The sequence below is a fragment of the Acanthaster planci genome, linkage group LG02, assembly GCF_054643075.1.
Source record: "Acanthaster planci isolate LZ-2023a linkage group LG02, COTS_SCS, whole genome shotgun sequence".
In the NCBI taxonomy this organism is placed as follows: domain Eukaryota; kingdom Metazoa; phylum Echinodermata; class Asteroidea; order Valvatida; family Acanthasteridae; genus Acanthaster; species Acanthaster planci.
The window spans coordinates 9,574,641-9,598,990 of NC_141778.1; the positions used below are offsets into that span (position 1 = coordinate 9,574,641).

At 38.6% G+C, this 24,350-nt stretch overlaps 1 protein-coding gene across 9 annotated transcripts in view; it reads right to left on the reverse strand.

The window, feature by feature from the left end:
- dgkq (diacylglycerol kinase theta) overlaps window positions 1-24,350 on the reverse strand; it is a 76,151-nt gene that overhangs the window by 22,111 nt on the left and 29,690 nt on the right. For 6 of the 9 annotated variants that reach the window (XM_087148501.1, XM_087148495.1, XM_087148490.1 and 3 more), the window contains 4 exons: window positions 23,755-23,893; window positions 22,618-22,659; window positions 6,527-6,652; window positions 4,037-4,099 (listed from right to left, as the gene is read on the reverse strand). In XM_087148501.1, coding sequence (XP_087004627.1) covers window positions 4,037-4,099; window positions 6,527-6,652; window positions 22,618-22,659; window positions 23,755-23,893 — 370 coding nt within the window. The remainder of the gene's footprint in view (window positions 1-4,036; window positions 4,100-6,526; window positions 6,653-22,617; window positions 22,660-23,754; window positions 23,894-24,350) is intronic. The other 3 variants (XM_022250560.2, XM_087148511.1, XM_087148515.1) reach the window with 2 other exon arrangements.

A 24,350-nucleotide genomic window follows, 5' to 3' on the forward strand; every position in this document is an offset into this window, starting at 1 on the left:
TTTTTGTTGCCTGGGCCATCTTTGCTGTAATTTTTATGCAATACAATGCCGGCAGATGACAGCAGGTTGCACTTAAAGGATAGATTTTCTCTCATTCTGAAGATGAAATCAAAAATGTGATATTTGTACAGGACGGCACATCACATCACAAAGAAAACATGGAACATTTTGAGCATATGCAGATATAGTCATCACAGTTGGGAATTCTGCACACCAACAGGCATGATGGGGGGGGACCCCAGGTATTATAGATGTTACCCCAGACAGAACTTGACAGTTTACTGGAACATACGTGTATCTTGCGAAATGTCAAGACAAAAGATGGTACTCCCTACCAGTTAATTTAGTTGAATTTGTTCAACTTTCATGTAACACTTTGTTGGTGAAGACAATTTCAGTAAAACGTATTTCACTCTGTTCCTTTGCGTAAAATCCAGTGTTGTAGGTTTCGAGACCAGTCTTGGTCTTGAGAGTCTCGAGACCAGTTTTTGGCGGTATAATGAAGACATGAGCAAGTATTGCTCTTACATGTACACTGTACATGTATGTAAAACCGAGTAACCGAGTAAAAACCGAGTAAAAGAGTATCCTGGCCAAAACATCGAGTTAACACTCACCTGTTCTTCCGAGAACCACACCTCTTCTGAAAGAGATTGATTCCATGGTATGCCCACAAGCCTATATCTCATGTAAATTCCAGCATGCAAAGTTTTAAATTTTACTTAAGACAAATTATGCAATCTTTGTTTATAAAGAAATGACGCAAATGTGATGGTTGCAACATCTCGTGACCCTGCTTTTCCCAGCAAACCATGAATATGATAAATAATTTGAGGAACCTTTCTAAGCGTTTAAGCAAAGCTGTCCTTCCTGTCCAGGTTCTGCTTTTCTTGAATTATCCAGATTTCTGAGCTGACTGTGCAAGCAGATCTGATTTCTCATCCCTGTTCTTGCTAAATGGGTTATTCAACACCCTGGTCATGAATTTTCATCCCCTGTGCCTATTTTTCTGGCGATACACGTGCATAAACAATGTACATGTACTTGCAGGGGTTTTCCCCCCGATCAGTCCCTAGAAACTTATGAAATTACATTATCCTGATGAAATTAAAATTCCATCGGGAAACTTTTAATAAATGAGAAAAGCAAATTCATGGAATTTTGCAGTTGTATAAAGAAATGCTTTCCTTGAAAAAAGTGTTTAGTAATGTATACTTGCACCATTTCCACAGAGGCCATATTGTACAATGTAAGCTAAATATAATGATGTTGAAAGCTAACGACTGGTTTATGTAGTTGAACTCTCCAAGCAAGAAAGTAATACCATGCAAAATCTGTCCATTTATCAAAATGCAAGCTACAGGGAAAGGAAACGAAAACGGAAAGTTGGATTCAAAAACTGGATTCAAACTGCATGTATTAAACTCTGGAATACTACATCAGGGCTTTACCAACTGAGCAATTCACTCCAAGTGGAACAAAAGAGGCCGTGTTTTTTGGTTCTCACTGCATAGGCGCACATTTATAATGGAGATAATGGTGCATTGGACGCCGCGCACACTGAGTACGTGTAACGAAGTCATTCCTTTATGTATGGTCTTTGCGTAGATGCAGAACGCGTACAAGAACCCGCTTGGAAAACTTACTGCCATCTATCTTTCTTTTGCCGCTTGAGGGTGCACTTCAACTCAAGGCAGATTACCCAGCATGCCTTTGGTTGGTAACTGTCAAGTACATGTATGTTAGACTTTTGCTTAGCAGCTTCATTCAGCGGGAGCTACATGTACGTGCAATTGGTATTCGGGACACCTGCAGCCTAACAATGATTGCTTCATTTTATCATTTGATTGATGTACATGTACATGTACGATGGGCTACTGTATTATCGTGGCAGTTATCAAATTTTCCAATCGAAATAAAGATTGCTCCCTCACCTTCCTGAATGACCCTGTCTTCGCTGTTATTTAGCTCTTACTTGATTCACGAGATTTCGTTAGTTGTTCAATTTATTTTCCTCTACGATTGCTCAGAAAATCAGTGTGTCCACCATACGCAAGTGGAGGTGGAGTCTCCATTATCACAGTCTTAAGAAATGGTTTCTACAATGGCCTTTACAGCACTTTGTTTATGAACAAATAAGGATAAACAGAATGATTTAGTTTTCAGGGAAAACAAAATAACTTCAATTTGTGGTAAAGTTCCATTTTACCTTTAATTTTCTCCATTTTTCCCAGTCTTTTCCTTAAAGATGCCATTCCCAAAAGATCGAGATGGGAATAACTGCAGTGCGTCACCTTACACTTATTAATCTGGCATGGAATAACTTTTTTTCAGTTGTTTTCACCAGAACTTTTTCACCCCAAAAAATGCATCACCAACTTCGACATTCATCTTATTACTTAAATTGGTGTTTGCCAATGGAATAAAAAATATTTGGGTATCCCAAATTTCATTTTCTTGGGTGGACTCGGTGAAGGAAAATTTACAAATTTAGGAAATGTTACATCTTTTATTAAATATTATTAAATCTTACAGAAACCTGCAGAATTTTTCACTCAGTTTTAACAAAACTAATCCTCAGGCCATAATTTATTGATTACCTCGGTAAATATTGCCAATTGGGAACTCACTGGCAACACAAAATTCAAAATTTAAGATACCAGGATAACAGAGTTACCGTGATAATATAGGAACCGAGTATGTGAAAGCTGAAACTTAAGCACCACGACAGAGAAAAACTTTAAACTTAAACTCAAGTCTCATCCACGTGATACAAACAGAGTTTAAAAGAAAATGGGAAAAAAAAGGACTCTGAGTGTACACCTGATACTTGTGAAACAGCGTATATTTTATGGCAATTGACACCATTCAGCTTGTCAAAGCATTGACACAGAGGGCACCCCGGGAAGTGCCAGCGACAGACCTCCACATGAAGTCCACTAACAATTTTGGAAATGAAATCCGAATTTTCCTGGTAATGGAATCCATCTCTCCATCAAGACTTTGGGCTCTGGTGACGTTTTGATGACGCTAACACAGACTAAATGCCATCAAGAGGAAGCCAAGAAATAAGAATTTCAGCCGCAAAAGATCTAATTCAATTTTTGGTAAGACATCTCTTTTCACTTAATCAAACATAAATGACTCTTTCTTTTCAAAAGTAGCCAAGAATTATGATGTCAAACAAAAATTCTCAGGCAAAAAAAATTTTCCTGCCTGAAGACACAACTGACATTGGGGGGAAAATTATTTCTAAATTTAAAAGTGAATTATTTGACAGTTTTGCACAAGTAGGTTGGCCAAAAAAATCACAAGTATCACTGTGAAATTAAACCACTGATGGCACAGACTTAACTCCAAAAAGTGTTTATTGAAAGTATCTTAAAATGTAATATACATGTGTAAACATGCAACCCATATGAATGGCAAAACTTATTTCAAGAAGAAAGAAAAATTGCCCAGGATGTTGAACAGTTGTACAACTGAAGGCAAACTTTTTGTTTTTATTTCATAAACTGCTGCACGCTATGCTTGTGCAGCACTAGAAATTACCTATTTGTGTTGCACACTGAGGTACAGAAGTGAAGCTGCACGCACACGACAATGGGGAAAACACAACCAGCGTGGCTAAATGACAAATACTGCATGCACTAGAGTTAATTACACTCCCCATATTTTATTCCACCTGTGTTGGTAAATATACCTTGGTCATTATTCCAAAAAGGCTGGTTGTAAATTTAATGAGGTGAGACCCTTATTGTGGCTTTCTACTAATTAAGTGCTGTAAATATGACTAATCATCTTAGTTAGTTCAGTAATAAACCCACATACTGGAGTAAGACTAAAAAAGGATAGAATCAATATATATATATATATGATGGTACTTAAATAAGTTCATGTACAGGTACTGTACATTAGATTGAATTCATTCATTTACTGGTATTTCATAATGTACCTGTAAATGGAGTATATATATGTTTATTGACAATCTTCACTGATAAATATGTAAATACTGTAAAAGCACAGATATTCATACCTTCAGATCCGTCTTCCTTTCCTTTGACCTCTGTAGGACTATCAATGGATGATATGCTCTGATCTATACAGAAGAATGGATTAAAGAGAAAGTCTCTTAAATTTTGTTCTTATTCAATAGGCATAATTGAAGCATAACATTGGGTACCAAGCAAGTAAAAGCTGATTTGTGTTTTTAAGGGGGTAAAAAGCTTGGCTTTCCTAAGAACAGAAAAAAATGTAAACTCTTTGAACCTGAAAAAACTGTATTGACCTATAGTCATAAAAAGTAGACTCAAACTTCTGTACCACTTACTGGCAAATCTCTGCAAGCTCAACATGGTTAACATTCAACATTGAAAGGAACTACATGTACATGAATGAATTTTAATGCCGGGTACTGAAGTTGGTCCCTGCAAACCTGCCTCACTCATTATTCATGGGTTATGAAACTGCTGTAATCTAGGGACCCAGAATATAAATGATGAAACGGAAAACAAGGATTCAAGGATTCAGGGGAAATGCCGAGTGTAAATATGGAAGCCTTAATTTGACTTTTAACATGTATTGGATTTTTGGGGGAAAACAAATGTATGTGTAGGCCACAGAATGCTGTTGTTTTTTGTTATGCCAGAGAAGGTTTTTTCCTTGTTTCAAAAATGAAAAAAAAATACATAATGATCTTAAAAGCATGGAAATTTGAATGGAAAAAAATCCACTGATTTTACACATTTATTTTACATAGATTTTTATGTACATGTAGCTAACATTCATGCAATAGATTCACACATCCATGCACAAAATAAATAATTTCATATACATGTACATTCATGCAACAGGACACTGATGTCCACAGTCAAACCTGCCATTTTGGCTGCCACTAGGTGCCTGGCTTGCGCTCAGTGGCCCCCTTCCCAATAATGGCTGACCAATTGTTAGAGGCCACATGATCCACAGCCATGCACGAGACAATTGTGTAGTACACCTGTTTTCAACTGCTTGTTTCAATTAGGCCCTTTAGTGGACAGTTGGAACTACAAGTTTGACTGTAGTAGTATTGTCAACAGAAAAAACCCACTTGAAATCTGTTATACAGGCTCCTTTATATCTTACCTGACTGCAGATAAACTGAAAGAGTACTGAGCGCAGAAATAATCCAGGAAACTCTAGTTTCCTGCTCGACAACCAAATGTGGGAGGCTTCCATAAATTAACCAAAATGGGGTCAAGGTTAATGCACTGTATCTGTGTGAAACCTCCTGATTTTAGTTGAATCAATTTTGGCCGTTTTCCAAATTTACAAAATTGATTTACTCGAGCATACAAGTAAGACAATTTTTTCCATAATGAAGAATCTTATAAATGTCTTATAAATAATTTTGCCAAAACATTCCCATGCATGATGTGAGGTTCAGGATGAAATGAACAGGTGCTAAAAAGATTTGTCATAGAATGTATAGATTAATATCCATTTCATAGCAAGGTACTTTAAAAGCCATCTTGGCCACAAGATTGGCAAGTTTGGGCATGAACTGTAGTTTGGCGCTTTTGAACAAATATGCACAATACAGCCACACTCGAATGGCCCTACAATGAACTACGTAACTTACAAAATCCTCATTGTTAATCACATTTTGGCTCTTGGTTGCCACTCTGGCAGCTCACATTTTACATGGTCAATGTCATCTCGTATAGTTACATGTATTTTCATGTGAAAGATTCCTTCCATACTGACAAATTATATTGGCCACTGATAACCAGTGGTGCAACCATGTCCAAGGGCCCGGTTCCAAAAATGGCTGACTACATAATGATGGTCAAAAGCATCCATCATTTGAGTGGTGTACATGTAGGTCCAACTACCGTACATGTACAGTTGTCTTCTGGTAGTTAACTACAGTCACTTGTACTTGCCCGACAGTGACTGCCTAACAGTGAGCACTTGATCATACTGGCTACTGGCCTCTACAAGCCATCTGACTGATTTCATTAGCCTGAAGCAGGGCTTTCAACAACATAACAATTACAAAATATGTTTCACCCAGCTTTTCCATCATTCAAGGGGTGTTTTGGCATTTCCCTCAGAACCTTCCTGAATCCTTCAAAATCTTACACTGCACTGTGATCTACTAGTACAGTGTACATGTAAGGACGCTTTTCTTGGACCTCTGTAAAAACGGTGGCTGAGCCGTCCAGATACAGGGCAAACTTCACTGAGTTGCAAATCACGGAAATTTACTAAGCATGGAAGATACCGGTACCGTACATGCAAGGGCATGCTTAGCGAAAATAAGTTACCAACAAAAGAGCCATGTAAAATACATCATTTGAGGCAAATTCCATGCTCATTCTTGCCTACATGTACAGTAGCATTGAAATCTGCTAAGCACTTTTTCAAAGTAGCAGCTTTATGAATCTATCAAAATCAGTCAAAAATCATGTGATAGATTTTGGAGGATACAGGAACTTTTAGGGCTGAGGGGTTGAAAGAAAAAGCAAAGGGGAAAGAGTACATCGCCTGAAACGTGTCCGCATCATCATTGCCGTATTACGAGTCGCTGGCTCTTCCTGGGTACGTTTGCATGCAGGGGGTGGAGTTACATGGGTGTCCCTGGGTGGGATCTTAGCGGGCATGCCACCTAGGCTCGTGGGAGAGAAGCAAAATCAAATAGAAACAAAAAAGCATGCACATAGCAAATGGAGACAAGGGCAGTGGCCACCTTGTAGTGAGTCTGCAATGATAAGTTTCATGACAATTTTCTCAGAGTCACTTTAGCAGGCACTGGTACATGTAAGTGCACGCTTTTTGATTCCAAAAGAGCTGCTCACATTCAAGAAGATTGAACCCTTTATAGTGGCTGTTCTAATCTTCAAATGCTTGCCATTCTTACTGATACTTTGAGAATTCTTAGAACACGAGGTACAAATACATTGTATTTCCAAATACATGAAAATGAACCGCGGTATACATGAACTTCATATTACTTGGAGGCACTACGGAATACTTCAGAAGCAATTCTGTATATTAAAATTTCCAGACTGCTTCATATTCTCTTCAGGAGCACTCTAATCATCATGGCTCTGAGTGGCACTTTCATTCCAAGTAATATGTATGCTGTACATTTAAAACAGACTTTTTGGTCAAAAGGCTACATGTACATGTATCTAAATGACGTGGCTACAGCTTGAAGTAAACACATGCATTTATGGGAAAAGCATGCAGCCAGTTGCAGAATACTTCCATGTATGGAAGGTGTGCCTGTTGTTTGCAGCCATTCCGGTAGCCTGGTGATTTGGACTGAGCCTTATACGTTCATTGTGTACAATGTGGATCTTTCATGAAGTGAGGAATTAAACAAAATGGCCACTGCAAGAAAGGGGTCTCGTCCAAACTAAAAAATAATGGCATACCATGTATACACTGCACCTCATGCAGAAGATTTGGCCCAATCTAACAAAATGAGTCGCATGTTGCAAGTGTCACTCAAAGAATTTTGCACGATGAACCGTTTCAACTGACAGGGATCCTTCGACGTTTTCCATTCCCATGATATTCATTTTCATCAGGATGCAAAACTGAATGATACCGGTACATTTAACAGAAGAGCTCAATTTGCCCTTTCTGCAAATTAATACTACATCTTCAAAACAAGAGACTCATTTTGTGGGATTCGGTCACAGATGTTACACAAAGTCACTGTCAAGAAATAACCACCATTATCAATATGCAAAAATTAAGAGTCATACATGTCATATGGCACAGAATGATCATGACCAAACAACCACCAATAAAACACCACAAGTGTATTTTGATTAATTTTGGCATGTATTTTGGCTACAATGTGCAGCAAGATTTGTATGTGCACATGTACTGGAATGATGCGGGCATGATGGTAAACCCTTGTCACACTAACCCTACAAGTTCTCACAGCCAAAAGTCAGTGACAGTGGGTAATCGGTCATGGATTGTGATGGACCAAGTAATCCACACAAATTCTTTGGCTCTTGAAAATGTGCAGCTCTGTCTTGGAATATGGGTTCGGGTAAAATATTGTTGACGACAGGGAGAGGAAGAACAGAACAAGACTAATTTCAAACAAAGAAAAGACAAAACAACAGATGACTCAGAAATGGAGAGCTTGAACTTACAGGCTGAGGAGAAATGTGTTTTACATGTATGTGACGTCGGCCGGTACATGTTTAGTGCGCATGTTTATAAGCACATACATGTATACTGTACATGTATGTGTATGGGTGTTCATGTACATCATTGTCACTTGAACAGGTGCTCTTAAGAAATTGAGCCTTGAAAAAAGGAAATTACCGGTACATGTAAGGTAGTTATATGCACAAGAATACATATTGTACACAATTTAATGACAAGAATAAAAGACTTGGTTGGAGAATTTCAGTGAAAAGATCAGCTTTGGAAATCCTGCATCTTTGCATCATCAACACAAATAGAATCACTGTACAAATTCTCATCCAAATGTCCTTGGACTGACTTCAAACTGCAAACATCACTGCTCAGGTACTGAAAAATTTCACGAGCATAAATGTATTTACATGTACATGTATTTTAAAGAAAATTTCAGAGTTCTTTGGTAAGGTACACTGGTACAGTTGAACTCTTGCAACACAAAACCAACAACATCGCCATTACACAAGTGTTTCTCACTTCACATTCAAGATCTTGTTGATCTTGTGCAAGTTTGTGTTGCCAGTCATTTCCATGTTCAACAATAGTCCTTGCACAAGTATGTCAAAGGGTACGTGCACATGTACATCTAGGTACATGTACACTGAATTTATGTATATCTGTACATTCATGTACATGTGTGTACCGGTATGTTCGAGCATGTGTGTGAATACGTACTGTGCATTTTCAAATTTATTCCACTTTGGTCTCCTAAGCTTACAATGTATATTTTCTACAATTGACTGAATCCCACAGGATAATTTTAGTATTTTTCAATCTTGGAATTCTGGGAAAGTTGTAATCGCTGGGGAGAAAAAGCAGTTTCAGTTATTTGCTCACTATCAGCTGGCCTGGGTTTATGAAAATAACAAGCCATGCCTTGCTTGATTGTAAAATAACAAATGTGCAGTGCTCAGAGTCCAACTGAGGCCAGTGGTTGTATGCAAGGAAGATAATTCCTGAGAGAGTCTACAATGAATGATCAAAATCTGTTTCGACTTGTGGCCCAAGGCTACAGTTCTCAAATGTCCCTTTTTTATTTTATGCCCTCTGAAAACCCCTTCATTTAATCTTTAGTCCAAACCCATGTACATGCACACTCTGAAGAATAAGTGTACACTTTTGGGGACTCTTTTTCCCATTTTCTGGCAAATTTTTACACCCAGTTCAGAAATACTGCCAGGGTGAAAAATCCTGGTGGCTATTCAAGGAAGCTTTACTGGTCTGCAACAAAATCTAATTTCATTTCCCGGAATATCACTTACAGGATAACAGTCAGATTCCTGCTCATAGTTCTTCAATGTTTTCAAAAAAATGTAAAGGTATGCCTAAAAAAAAAACTACCAGTATATACTTATTTACATTTTTGATTGCTAACTCAAATATTTACTTTAACTGAAAGACAGAAAGATTGCCCGTGCACCTGTCAACCTATCCCAGGTCTGGCTGAGGTTTAGAAATAAATACACAAAAGCAAAATCCAGCGGTTGAATTTGCATGTACATAAGATTGGTTTTCAATCCACCTGTATTTTGCAATAATTCGTCACACTCTGGTCAGCTATCAAAAACATCTGTTCGTCAAAAAAGCACCATGCCGCCTCATTGAGAGAAAGAAAAAAAATCCCTGAAAGGTAGCGTCTGCTGTCTGCAGACTCTGCCTCACAAATTTCTAATGGATCGCTGCCGGTAGCCAGACAGCATCTTGCTGATATCAGTGCTACGATGTATGTACATATGTACGGTAGTCTGTAACACCGGGAGTTGAATACATGTACGCTTGATGGATATGTTTGCTGAATTCCCATACATTTCAAATTGTAACACGATGAACTTTTTTTCAATGAATTTTCCCTGCACTTTATCATAATCCATGGAGTTTTCCTATTCTGTTCTTGATTTTACTGACATGAAAATTTAGCAATCACAAGTCACATGTACACTATATGCATGTGCATCTGCAAATGCAATTGATTCATTTAAACTGATTAACAAAATGAAATATTTGAAATGTCAACGCTCAAAGGAAGTCTCAAAATAAAAATAGTGGATTCAGTGCCATACTTGCATGCCTTAGAATCTGAATTATACTGTACATTGTACATGTAGCTGCAGGTGTTCATGAGGGCCTTAACAGAAGCGGTGCAAAATGGTACCCTTACAAATACCGGTACAATGTAACTTTGAGTGACTCTTTATCACAAACTCACATTTTCCATGTCGGGGCGGTTTGGTGCAGGAATAGGCCCACAAAGATATGAGAAGAAAAAGGAGCCACCCTTGAAGCACTCATGGAAGTCCATGCGGTTGTTGTTTACCCTCAAGAAAGGTAATCATGCATTCCATCGTGGTAAGACATGTACAAATGGTATTTTCACCTGCTTTATTCCAGATTTAGATTATTTATACATGTATGTACATGGACATGTACACTTACATGTATGTCATGAACCTGTGTCTTTTTTCTTCCTTTACTGTGCTACAATTTACATCTAATCTACCAGTAGTATGAGGATATATGTGACCGGCTCTGCAAAAAAGGTGTATTATGTCACATTTTTAGGAAATTGAATTATATATATAATCAAATTGCTAAAATCCTAAGCTTTCATTTGATATACCGTATAATTCATCCCACAAGTATTTTGCATTTTGGAGTTATTTGCCATTTGCATGTTCACATAATTCTATTTTTTCACACATGCTTTTTGAGATAATACCCTTTAAACATAACGAACAGAAACATTAACTTACACGTACATTAGACACTCTCTTGGTTTTCCCTAGCAAAAGAGGCTTTCTGGTAAAGCAATTGGCCTTAAAATATTTCCAAATATTTTCACCCTCGGCACATGGAATGGGCCATTATGCGTTTTTGCATTGCGCGATGTAATATACCTTTTTGCAGAGCAGGTCACATTTAGGACTGGCTGTACGGCTAGTCACTGTAACACTCTTGCTGTACCAACGGCACAACTCATGACTGCTTTTTGGGTGGAGTGGATGAAAGCATACCATGTACGTGTACAACAGAATAGAATTTGGTAAATTTCCTCAAATCAATATATATCAGAATTGCCCTGAGGTAAACATCGGCTGCAACACATTTGTACCGTTTTTGGGCCAACAAATTATCTGAACACTAGGTAGGTGGATCTGTGCAAATTTCAATGGACAAAAGACCTTGCCAAGAAAAAGGAGTTGAAAAACAGTTTGGACAGTAAAGATGCAGTGTAAATTTGATGACAAATTGCAGTTTTGCCTTTCCTTCTCAAATAGTGATTACTACATTCTGTTTGGATCATCTGGCATACTTCTGAGGTTCACCAGTGACAGCATCCAAAACTGATACTTTGGGTACAAAAGAACAGTTTGGGAAAATACTGTTTGTACTTCATTTTCATTTCAGCGAATTGCATGCAAATATTGATACTATGCACATGTGCGAAGGAATACTTAAATTCTTCGGTTGAGTGCGCAACACTGCAGAGCTGCTATCGGCAGAATGAGAGCAGGTGCTAGATGCTGAATTTGGGCACAATTCAACACAGGACTCTGCAACTTTTGATTTGAAGTTGAGATCCCAGAATGTTGTTTTTCTCAGAATGTATAGATTGACAAAGCTCAAACTTCATAAGATCAGTCCCATCTTAAAGATTGAGAATGCTTTTGTTGCTTCATTTGAACATGAAGCACCAAAGACAAACGGTGGCCTGTACCTTTAAGTACTGGTACATAATTTTTCTAAGAAAAAAAAAATGGCTGTAACAATGTTTAGGAGAGTACATGTGAATGTACAGGTTATGAACAATAATAATAATAGCGAATAATAATGACCATGAATATTTACATGTATGACACGCTGGTATCCGCCTCGAGAGATGTTCAGTACATGTGCAGTATGTATCTCTATTTGTGGTACTGGTACATGTACATACAGTTGTTACATGTGTGTGAAAACATGCTCAGGAAAAAAAATCCTAAAGCAAATTTATTCATATGAAATACATGTAGATCAATATCTGACTGTGCTTGTCCAACCATGTCTAATGTCCAGGAATGTTACATACAACAGTAATACCGGTATTCATGTCATGTCAGATCTTGGAATAAGCTATGTGATAATTTTTCATTCCTCTTATTTTTTGAGGGGGGGAGAGGCACACTTCACTTGATCAATCTGATAGGATCCACATACAGTGTATATATTGAGTTTTTCCTTTAGGCATAGAATGACGATACTACTACCTTTTCAAATTAATATACCGAGATACACATACAAAGTCAAATCTATGATGCATCACATCACCATGGCAACAGGGGCACCGGGAGATGAAAATCATGTGTGTTGGGCTACAGAGGCAGGATGTGAATCTCTATTGTCATTACTGTGCAGTTTTGTGTTTGGGATTTTTTTCTGTAAAGAGGAATTAAAATATTTTGGAAGGAGGTGAGAGCTAGCGGTACATATACATGTATGTCTTATACCGAGTAAAAAAACAAGGAAATTTCATTTCTTTTGGGGTCCTACATGTACAAATGTATATGCCAATATTTCTGTCTTCAGTAGTGGCAAGCAGATGAATCAAATTTTAACTTTCATAGTTATTAAAAACCAAAAAGAAAAAAACTATGTACTGGTACATGTACAGGCAAATTGTGTCACAACTTAAATTCCAATTCAAAACTATACTGTGCTTCCACTTCTACTGTACATACATGTATATGTACCATACATATATGTCAATTACATCATTTGCTACATGTACATGTATATTTTACAGCTGAAGACTGGTGTCTAAAGTTATCTGTAAATGGCAGAAATGAGTTTTGGATTGAAATTTTATTTTCCCAACCTGGCAGCATATTTGATGGGGCACTTTGCCTCCTTTGGGGTTTCCAATCATGTGGCGTTAGGAAACATCTGTCATGTACCGGTACTGTGACCCACTTCGGCAATTTCATGCCCCGCAACTCAATTCATCAAGCCCAGTAAGGGATGATGGCAATATTATGGCCAAAGAATGCGCACAATGGGAACAGATGCCACAGAGATGACACAAGACTCAGAGAGACGGGTGCTTTGAGTCAGTCTTCAAATTTTAGAGGAGATGCTTATCATTTCCAGAAATGGAAAAAAAATCACCATTTTGGGGCACGAATTTCTTGGATGATGGATGAGTAAGACTCTTTCATTCATCCCTTTCATTTGTTTTTGGTTTCAGTTTTGTTTGGGAGGAGGAATTTTCTATCAAAGGTTTTACCTTATGCTTTTATACTCAAAAGATTACAAAACATCAAAACATCTGCCTAACAAAGGTTACTGCACATATTACAAATACACTGTATGCGTATGTACGAGTACTTTGCTGTTTCAGTTCCTGTTTGATGCTCAGAATATAACAGAATCAAAACAGGACATATTATTTAAGTATACATTGTACAAATAAAAACTTGAACAATGTACATGTACATGTTAATGTACATATACTGTACATATATATCATGTGAATTTCTGGCTCTGGCTGAAGACACGGCAGCCAACATTGGTTGTGTTCTGCACATTTTGAGGATGCACGAAACATGCAGTTTGGGAGAACTAAAAGAATCCATATTTTACAAAATAGAATTCATCCAAGTTTCTCCTTTGCTACTGAAAATAAATGTACATTTCACCTTTCAAAGCCACTTTTGAAGTAAATTTACATGTATGAACTTCGGATCCTCACTGCAGTGAAACACGGCTAAGCACTGGGAACACAGCACCCTCTATGGTTGGTCAGCATTTTATGGCAGAGCCTCTGATGGAGCAAACACAATACACACTCACCAATGCACGGCATACTGGCCTACTTCAGTCAAACTCACAATCGTTTGACATTGGTTCAATGGTTGGCAATACTCACCCCACCATATGGCCATTTTAAAAGAACAATTTCCATCACTGGGCAATTAACTCCCTTGTGAATTTCAAGTGCAAAAACAGACAGTGCAGCCGCCTGTCCCCTCACCCACCCTCTTCCTGACATTTAAGAGAGCCTGGCAGGGGGTAACACATGACCTAACATTGATACATGTATGTATACCCCCATGCAATGAGGAGGACCGGCACCCACTTCTGTGGTACGGGTACAGTGCAGCACGTATAGCTTTATAGGGCAGCATTGACAAATTTGTTATTAATAAATTGGTTCTGGAATTGACTTGAGTGGGGAACCTGCTCAGCTGCAGGTTCAAACCCATAACCCTCCATTGTTGCTATTTTGGGTGACTGCAAGGTGCTGAATTGAGGCAGTTTAATATTAAGGGTACCGCTGCTTCTTCAATGCTGTGTACATTTAACCAAGTGGACTTGTTCTCTCCTATTATGCCACATTGGGTTTTATTGGAAGATGAATAAACGTATGTATGCAGCCGAAATTCAAACAACTTACTGGTATTATAAAAATATCATTTGTAACTGGTAACAATATTAATCTGTAGAACTGAACAAATCTTTCCTTAAAAAAGCTTTTTTATTTTGAAGTGATCATGCCCTACTGTAACTATCCTATTTGAGTTATCAAGATGAAAATACCCTGTCTGCTGCAGCGACAATATTCTGTTCATATAATATCATATCATTGTATTACATAAGGAAGTGGCTGGAGTATGCAGTTGTTCTATGTTTTAATTTTTAAATTCAAAATATGAACATGAAAAATAAGTTAAATTACTAAACAGGCAAAATTTCAGCAATTTTGAATTTAGTAATATTTTTACAAGAAACTGGCTTTCTATTCTGCTTCCCAGGAATACATGGACAGAAAATCAGAAATGTCCAAATGTAATATGTCTGGCTTATGACTGGCTGCAGATCCTGGCATTCCAAGAAAGGGTGTCTAGTGGGGCAAGCCAGCGTAAAGACACTCACACATGTCACATGCATGAATATTGGCCTGCTCAGGCTGTACTGGTCTGGGGCCCGGGGATTGACAGAGATGAGATGCAAATACGGCATCGTGTGGAGCAAGGAATGTTACAACACACACACAAAACGGGTTTGCAAAACAAGCGCAGGGCTTGAGCTGGTTGAGAGGAAGTGAGAAGCGAATTCAAGATGTGCTTGAACAAAAATAGTCATTGATGTGCCAGGGCCTTGTAAGTATGCTGAGCTCCAACTTTGAATATGAGACACATATGGCACATACATGAACATGTACATGTACATGTACTGTACAAGCACACTTACATGTATATCCTGGAATCCATACAATGTACATGCTTTGTTCTTGTGTACACTAAAACACTCCCATTTGAACCAGAGTTGCTTTCTAAACTTTAACTGAATGTCCCTTAAATAAAATACACAAGCATCCGATGATGTAACACACAAATCTCTTGCAGCTACAGTACGAGAAATCTTCATTTCCGTTCTGCTCCTGGTAATAAAGCTGAAAATAGATCCGCCACAATGAACAGAGTGGTCAGCTATGAAAAAAACAAGCCATTATGAAAAGCCTTGATATTTCTCATTGCTGATCAGTAATGAGTGATACCATACACCAATTTTCCCCTTTTAGGAAGGAGGAATAAGATGCATTGCCACGGCAACCCTTGTTCCAGTCACCGGAGGGAATTCACGCAAAGGATTTCAGTCTGCCCTCGAGTTCCTTCTTTCTTAAATGAAATCCCTCTTTCTCAAACTGTTTTCTTTTCCATCCTCTCTCATCCAGCTTTTGACAGCTCTTTCTTCCTAATCCTCTTCCTTCTTTTCAGTCACCCGTTTCAAATCAGATTTGGCAATCCTGCCCAATACATATCCTCCTCCGAGGCAAGCTTTCTTTTGAAAAACAAAAGAAAAATTCCTTCCATGAATCTTATCCCCAAAGATAATTCAAGAAACTACAAGAACTGGGAAATTTTCAGGCATTGGTCTTGCTCTTTGAAAATATATCTTCATGTATTTGTATGGTACCCAGTATGTATATCAATTTTCTTCCAGAAAAAAAAAGGAGACTGCAAAAATGAAAGCTGAAAAAAAAGAAAAGTCAACCCAAATCAACAAATTTTCACTGCTGGACACATACAGTTTACAGATCCATGTACTAGAAAAGGAGCTACTGAAAACCTACATGTACCGGATACTCTAAACAACCTTTGAGAATTCAGATACAGGTAAAATACATTCCTATTTGGAAAAGAATGGAAAAAAGAGTTTTAGTGTTACGCACAATGGGTAGAAAGAAGGGTGAGTGAACAAAAATAGCTGAGGTTTTGCAGAGAATGAAACACTGATCACATTTGAAGATTGGAACATACCGGTACTGTTTTTACCGGGTATGTGTAAGTCTAATCCCCTGGGGTTGGGTGAAAATGTACTTTGAGTGGAGAAGATTCAGGACTGTAAAGTTTTAGTAAAGGCAGAAAAAAATGATCAGGACTGAGAAAAAGTACATGTAAGTTGTATCAAAGGGGCAAATCTATGAATACCTATAGCTGACTTTAAGGTGAGAAGAGGCATACAGTACATACAATGAACATACTCAATATCTTCATGGAAAATAAAAGCGCTGCAATGGGAATGGTATAGGCCTACAGAACCAAAAGCCAGCAAAGGTGGCCTAAATTTACACGTACAGGTCTGTAAGCTTGCGGGTATGAGAAATGCCACATCAGTACACATTGTAATATGCTTTTGCAAAAAAAAGGAAGGTACTGTATAGTACATGTACTGGTACAACACACACATGTACATGTCTATACCATTCTCAATAGTCAATTCAGAAGGGAAAAAAATATTCGTAAAGAAAAAATACAGAAAGAGGTCTGTAATGCATACAATTTACATGTAAGTGCATGTACTGTGCACTATTCCCATAGTAAATAATGTGGGACCTTTCTATTTAATCTTCAAGGTGTTGGCAGCAAAAAGGGTGTTACACTAAAAAGGGTGTTACACTACGGTACAAGCTTCAACAACCTCTTCAGCTGAAAAAAATACAACCAGCCAAAGCCCAAGAGCTACATGGTTAAGAAACTGTGTCATCATGAGGATAATGCTGTGATACAGTCAACATACTGTGCACGTACTGGTTCATAAAAGTAATGTACTAGTACATGTACGGTGCAGTTTGAATTTGTGGTTTGTATTACAGGGTATTTGCATCCGCTCAAAAACACCCATCAGCAATGCCATTCAAGTGTCTTGGAATTCCTAGGGACGTCTACATGTACATGAATGTACATGCTGGTGAGGTTGACTGTAAGCACTGTTGTCAAGAACTGAAACTGGTACTGCAGATGTACGGGTATAATGTACAAAGTAATATTAAAGTTAATTTTGGCAAGCTTCAAAATGGAAACAATGATCCCCTGTGGCAGAATGAATGCATTTCATGTACACAAGCAGTATTTGAAACCAGAACCACTTGTCCTGATCCAAGTCAGATTTCACCAGTCAGATTACAGTGCACTTCCTGCATACGTGTACATGTACATGTACAGTAGTCTGCTGAAAGTGCTCGAGAGGCAACACCCAGTGAGATTGGCCTTTCCCATCCACGCAGTTGGGCAGCTCAGCGTGGTAAATTGGCCAGAAATTGCTGCACAATGTGGAGGCATCAAAAGGAGGGCGAGACCGGCTGGTAGTCTCAAGCAGCTGGTAACCCGATACGCTGTGTGTGTGGGTGTGTGTGTGTGTGCAGGTATTGATTGGGTGTCTACTAGCATCCTCAGATAACCCTAGATCTGATTCTACCCAAGTACACTGTTGGTTTATTGTATTTATTCAATTCATTTTTGAAAATTGTGTCACAAAGAATTTAAAGGCGATAACACTTCCCTTAAAATATTGATAGTTGATTGAAAGCAATGTGAATGAGTAGCAGAATCTTTAAACTATACTGAATCAACATACATGTACAGTACATGTATGAAGAGAACAAAACAAAAAAAAATTAAGAATGAGATTTGAAAAGATAATGCCACTAAAAAAAGGGCAAAAAGGTACTTGAAAACTGGATCAATGTCTGTTTAGAATAGGGGAGTGGAAAAAATCTGGACAGGAAAATTCAGAAAAATCGATAAACTCTACCACCTACAGCCTGGTACAGTACAAGTAAGAGTTCATGTACATGTACCAGTGGCGCGCACTCTACAGAATGTGTGGCATGTTCCAGATTTTGACCGAATATTATCAACCGATGTGGAAACTTGATAACACACCCCAACACATTTCCCAATGGACAGGGCTCACAAAGACTGGAGATAAGTGGCCATTATGACTGAGAACTGGATACCTGAGGCATGGAGACTGAAGCAAACTCGATGGCCATTGACAAAAAAAAAGGACAGACGGTAAAATTCTACAGCCGCAACCGAGAAAGTAAGAAAATTCGATCTATAGCAGAAAAAAAAAAGAAAAAGAAAAAGAAATAAATCCTTCAAAACAAGAGCATCAATATCCAGGAAATGACAGAAGGCAACCAAATTGGAAGAATGCATCAGGATAGGGTTCCTGATAAAAACGAACAGAATTATGAAGTATGGCAGTGGGTATCGGTTACGGGTGTCTGGCCCAAAGGGGGAAACAGCCATTGAGGATTTTTTCATCAAGTGGTTTACGGGTATGAGAGTTTCTATGGTGACCCACGTCATTGTTGAAGGGGATTTTGAATTTATATGTGTACGTTAAATACTGGGGTATTATTTTTGTGTACCGGTGTGACTGCTGCATGTAAACTAGTCTGGTTGTCACTGTAAATGTGACTATGTCAGGATTTTATTCAGAGATGCCACAGGGTCTGCTAAAAAAAGACACAGAACTTTTTTGATTGTGGAAACTACCAGTAGCATCGAAGTGCATGACTAAGTGTAGAGAGCGGAGTGATAACAACCAGGGTTCTCTTCTCGTACAGCCGTGTCTGGTTCCACATACATGTACTTTCCACCTTTTGGCTTTTAAGTTGTCAATTTTCAATTTTTCCATATTTTGATGACATATGAGATTTTTTTAATCCAAACCGCGCATGATTACGTTGCAGGCATTGATTGACAGCTCGTCTGGCAACACACAAGTGCACGACCATGATGTACATGTGTACTTGGTTATCGGCCTGTTATGTACACGTACATGTACAATACTCCTATTCACATAACGTAATCACTGCAACTGGAAAGCAATGACTAACATGACAGTCTTGAATTCAAGGCTGAGTAATAAGTGTGCTCAGCGCGCCTACCACCCGCATATGGTGCGTGGTGCAGTATGCACGAAATCAAGTCACACGCTGTGTGTGTTCAGACAGTCCACTGCGCTGTGCATTACTTGGTGCGCGTATGGGGGCGGTGCTGAAACTCTGGTATAGTTTCAATGATCATGCTGGCATGCTGGCGCAGGCAGCGCATGCCGCATCGCATACAAGCTCGGCAGCCACTGCTGCACATGCAGTGCGTGACTGTCATTCAACTCAAGATGCATAGAGGTGAAAATAAACGCATTCCTGTTTGTGTGTTCCTTTCCAGCCTTTTCAAAAATAGAATTTTGGGGGGTCTGTTAAAAAAACTGAGAATTCGGATAAAACTGGAAAAGTGGCTTCTCCGTTTCTTAATGAGCTTTGGAAATTTCACATTTCTTGAAATAAACAGATTTTTCTGATCACAATACTCTAACAGGAGTACATACATGTACATGTATCATGAATGACATCAGATGTCCAACTTGAAAGGAGGCAACCTGAAAACAAAGACACCTGTATCCTGGTCTGGTTGGGGACAGTTCACAGAAACCATGGGTCATAATTTCATTACCAGTGTCAACAGCAACAATGGCACAACGACTAAGTCTTGGTTCAAGGCAATGTAATAAATATGTAATAAATATATATATATATTATTTCTGACAAAGCCTGTACATGCTGTATGAACATGTGTGTGTACATGAACCGCAGGACATAACGTTCTGTACAAGTATCGGTGCAATGTTATACATACGTGTACATGTACTAGTACCATGTGCATAGCTGAAGAGCAATATATACATGTAGCACATTTGTAAAATATGTAATGAACTAGATCTTTAAAAAATGATCCTGTACGTGTACATTTTCGGGTATGTACATGTACAAGTGTACTCAAATTGTACATGTTGGGTTTGTCTATGTTTAAGTAAATCTGGCAATTTTAAAGAGTTTGAAGAAAACATAAAAATTATCCCCAAACAACTGGAGCATTCAGGACTGTGAACATACATGTAAAATGTATTTAAAGTACATGCACAATGTCATTTGAATTTGACATTTAGGCCTAAGTGATTTTTATTCATGAGATTTATAAAAACCTGTGGTGCTCCACACTGACAAATGTTATTAGCCAATACCCTGGATGCTGCATCCGTGTGATGAATATTACACATACTGTACATGTACTGGTACAGTTATACATGTACTGGGTGAGGGCCAAGCTTGAGCTATATATAGCTCTGTCTGTACCTGTGCTAGTACATTGTAGGAATGGGTCGATGGATTGCCAGATCAGGTAGGGTCTCCATGAAATGGAATATGCCACGAAGGAGGCTATAAATAGAATGCCATCTATCTCACCTACCCATAGATAGATAGATGGGAGGGGGGGGTTATGATGGGGAAATGAGATAAGGCAAGTATGATACAGGGGAACAGGCAAGTGTTTGATGGGCAAAACAGGGTGGGGAGATAATGACAGGAAGAGGGGGAGTGGGCGGTGGATGAAGTGAGAGAGTGAGACAAAGATTGAGTTAAAACAAAAGAGAGAAACAGTGATGATGTAGCGGAGGTGGAAGGCACTGAAGTGCAAAAAAAAAGGCATAAAGAAGGGTAATTGGATGAGAGAAACAGATGGAGAAAGCCGGTTGATATTGAATTGAAAAAAAACACCAATGAGTAACAGAGACAGAGGACAGGAAAAGTAACAGAGAAGACTGAAAAGATGGAGAACAGAAAGATCAAAACAGATAAACAGAATGGTACATGTACATGTACCCTACAGTGATACCAATAGTATTGTACTTAAGATACAGGCTGATGGACGAAGGAGATAACAGAATAAGATGGAATAGATCTGATACAGATAATAGCCTTGGTAGACAATGTTGGATTGAAATGGAGAAAGGCAAAATGTGAAACGAGGATATGAACAACAGAGGAAAGGAAGCAAGATACATGTACATGTATGTATTGGTGCCCGCATGTGTACTACGATGTGCCAAGAAAAACAAGGCAAAAAAGATGATGGCTGCAAAGTTGAACTAAATTTTCAATCCAAATATCGCGTTTAATACACGCATTTCTCATGGATAAAGGATTCTCAGGATCTTATTACGTACATATAGGTACTTTCATTAACAGAAAAGGTGAAGAATGGTTGCATCCTTGGAGGGTAAAATACATGCAGAAGGAGAAATGGAAAATAAGAGACAATTGGGCAGAGTACAAGACGGTAAAATTACAAGGAAATGCAATGATGAGCAGTGACTGGAACAAAGACAAAGACAGTGAAACAGATTTTGCTGTCCCCTGGGGGCTGGACTGGAGAGAGAGAGAAAAAGGAGAGGCTTGCAAGGGAGAGAATGAGATAAATGAAAAGATTAAGCAGACATGGGTATAGGAAAGTGAAGAGATGAGAAGATTTAAAGATGGGTCCTGGAGGAGATGGAGATGCTGACGTACAATTGGGTTTTCCCTCGGGGTGCTGATGAGGATGAGGAAGCAAGGAAGAACAAAATCAGAGTGCAGGCAGTGAACACGAGCATTGTTGATCATGCTGACAGGGCCTGAAATAATTGGGACACACAGAGTTTCACAGCATACATGCACATGTACCGGTTTGTATTGGTACGTGTACGGTGTACGCGCATGCGTAAGGTACCGTATTTGTACATGTAGTACTTGTACATGTAGTACTTGTACATGTACACTGTACAAGTTACCGGTACTACACGTGGCTTCAATCAATTTCCTCTCAAATAAACCAATTTTGGCCATATTTGGTAGTCAGAACAATCTGAAGGTGAACTACAGCATTTCTTAACTTGCTCTGACTTTTGATACCGTATTTGTTTTGACTTTGTTCTGCTTTTTTTTTTTAGTGTGAGTGGCAATATTGGCCTAAAAAGAAGAATGAGGAAGTCACCCAAATTAGTGAGGTGGGTCACTTCAACTTCACATTTGACTAGGCATGGGATATCCTGATGGTAAGTGGTGCCAGCGGTGACAATGGAGGATGTACGATACTCGACGCATACATGTACCGGTATGTGATGATGATGACTGTTGTCCTGTTAGACATATGTGCAATATGAAATTTAATTTTAAAGCTTAGAAAGATTTGTTGATGATGCGATGTACATGTATGAGTACCACACTACCAGAACCAGAACATGTACATGTACCTGCAGACGTCCCCATATTTGGAAGTGCTAGAGACCTGTGTACTAAAGAATGTCGATATACATGTACAGCATATATGTAAAACCGATGAGACAATGTGCAGTTATTTTAAATACAATTCAAACTACTGGTACTGTGCCAGTACCGTATGTACATGTACATACATGTACTAGTACATTAACATTCCCACTCACAGCATACTTGAATATACGGGGTAATACATTTAAATTTTATTAGCAAGACCTTCCAACCCCTTTCCCCTTGTGGGGATTGGGCTATTTACAGGTAAATGGCATCCCAAAAGGGGAAGAGGGGAGAGCCAACAGTGAGAATATATTAAAGAAGATAATTGGTGGATTTGCCTGCTGTTGCGTCTATGAATATTGCTCATGCATGTGTTGGGTGCTGCGTTCTCATCGAATATTCCAACTGCGGCTGAGTGTGCTCTTCAGCACCTGATCCTTCTGGTACCAGGTACAATACACCTGTAAGGTTCTCTTCAAATTTCGATGATTTTTTTCCAGTTGATATAAATCCCAACAGAAATGAAACCTTAATAACTTACTTACAACAGTCTGAACCAGAAATTGATGATTGTGAACTACAAAATATCTTGGATCTTTTGGTTTCAGATGCGCTTTCACTGAAACCTGAATAACTTACTAACAGTCTGAACCAGAAATTGATAGATTGTGAACTACAAAATATCTTGGATCTTTTGGTTTCAGATGCGCTTTCATTGAAAAGGGAATTTCACCCTCTAGATTACAGGGTTTTTTTGTTACATGTATATAACACAAATGGAAATTCAACATGTGTACATCCACAAAAAGACACAACATACACGTGAAAGGAATACACTGTACAAGAAGGGAATTCTAATAAATTTTGTGAAAATTTACACATGCAAAATTACATGACAGTCAAACCAACAATCACTGCACTACAAATGTAAGCTACATGTACTAGTAGCAAATGAAATAAAATTACACTGAATGTACCGGTACACAATATTGACCAATCAGAAGGCAAGACTGCAACAATTCCACCAATTACCATACTTCATTTATTGTGACAGAAATAGACCAAGTCAAATAAAGGCAGTAAAGGAAGGGGACCAATGAAGTGGCCAGACTCACCTTGACCTTTGGCAGTGACATCCCCTCTGACTGTTGCATTTGGAACGGGCATGGAGACAGCATAGGGAGGGATGGTTAGGTCTCGGATTGGCCCCAGATTGCACTCAGATGAGAAACTTTTATAACACCCTGTGTGAGCCTGTCGAGGAAAAAAAAACCCAAAAATTACACGGCTACTTTTACAAAAAGCTGTAGAACACAAGTGATTATTTACATGTAGCACAAAAAGAGTACACATGTACTGCTACACGCATACAGTAGCACGATTGATCAATGCCAGTCAGGTTGTAGTCCAAAGCCTGAAAATATGGCCAGAGAAGCTCCAACATGCACATGAAATTAGCCCATCACCCTACACGACAAAGTCTGATATCATGCATTTGCTCAAGAACTGACATCCCCAACATTAGAAAGGAAACAAGTTCAGAAACAATAATTGCTACATGTAGTTTGCAAAATAAAAAACAAAAACAAAGTAGTATTACGATCAAATTTTTGAGCACGAACAAACATGCAGGGTAGTTCCCTCCAGCATGTTATTAGAAATGTGTATGTGGCTTCCAAGATGCCAGTACATGTACATTGTATTCTGTATC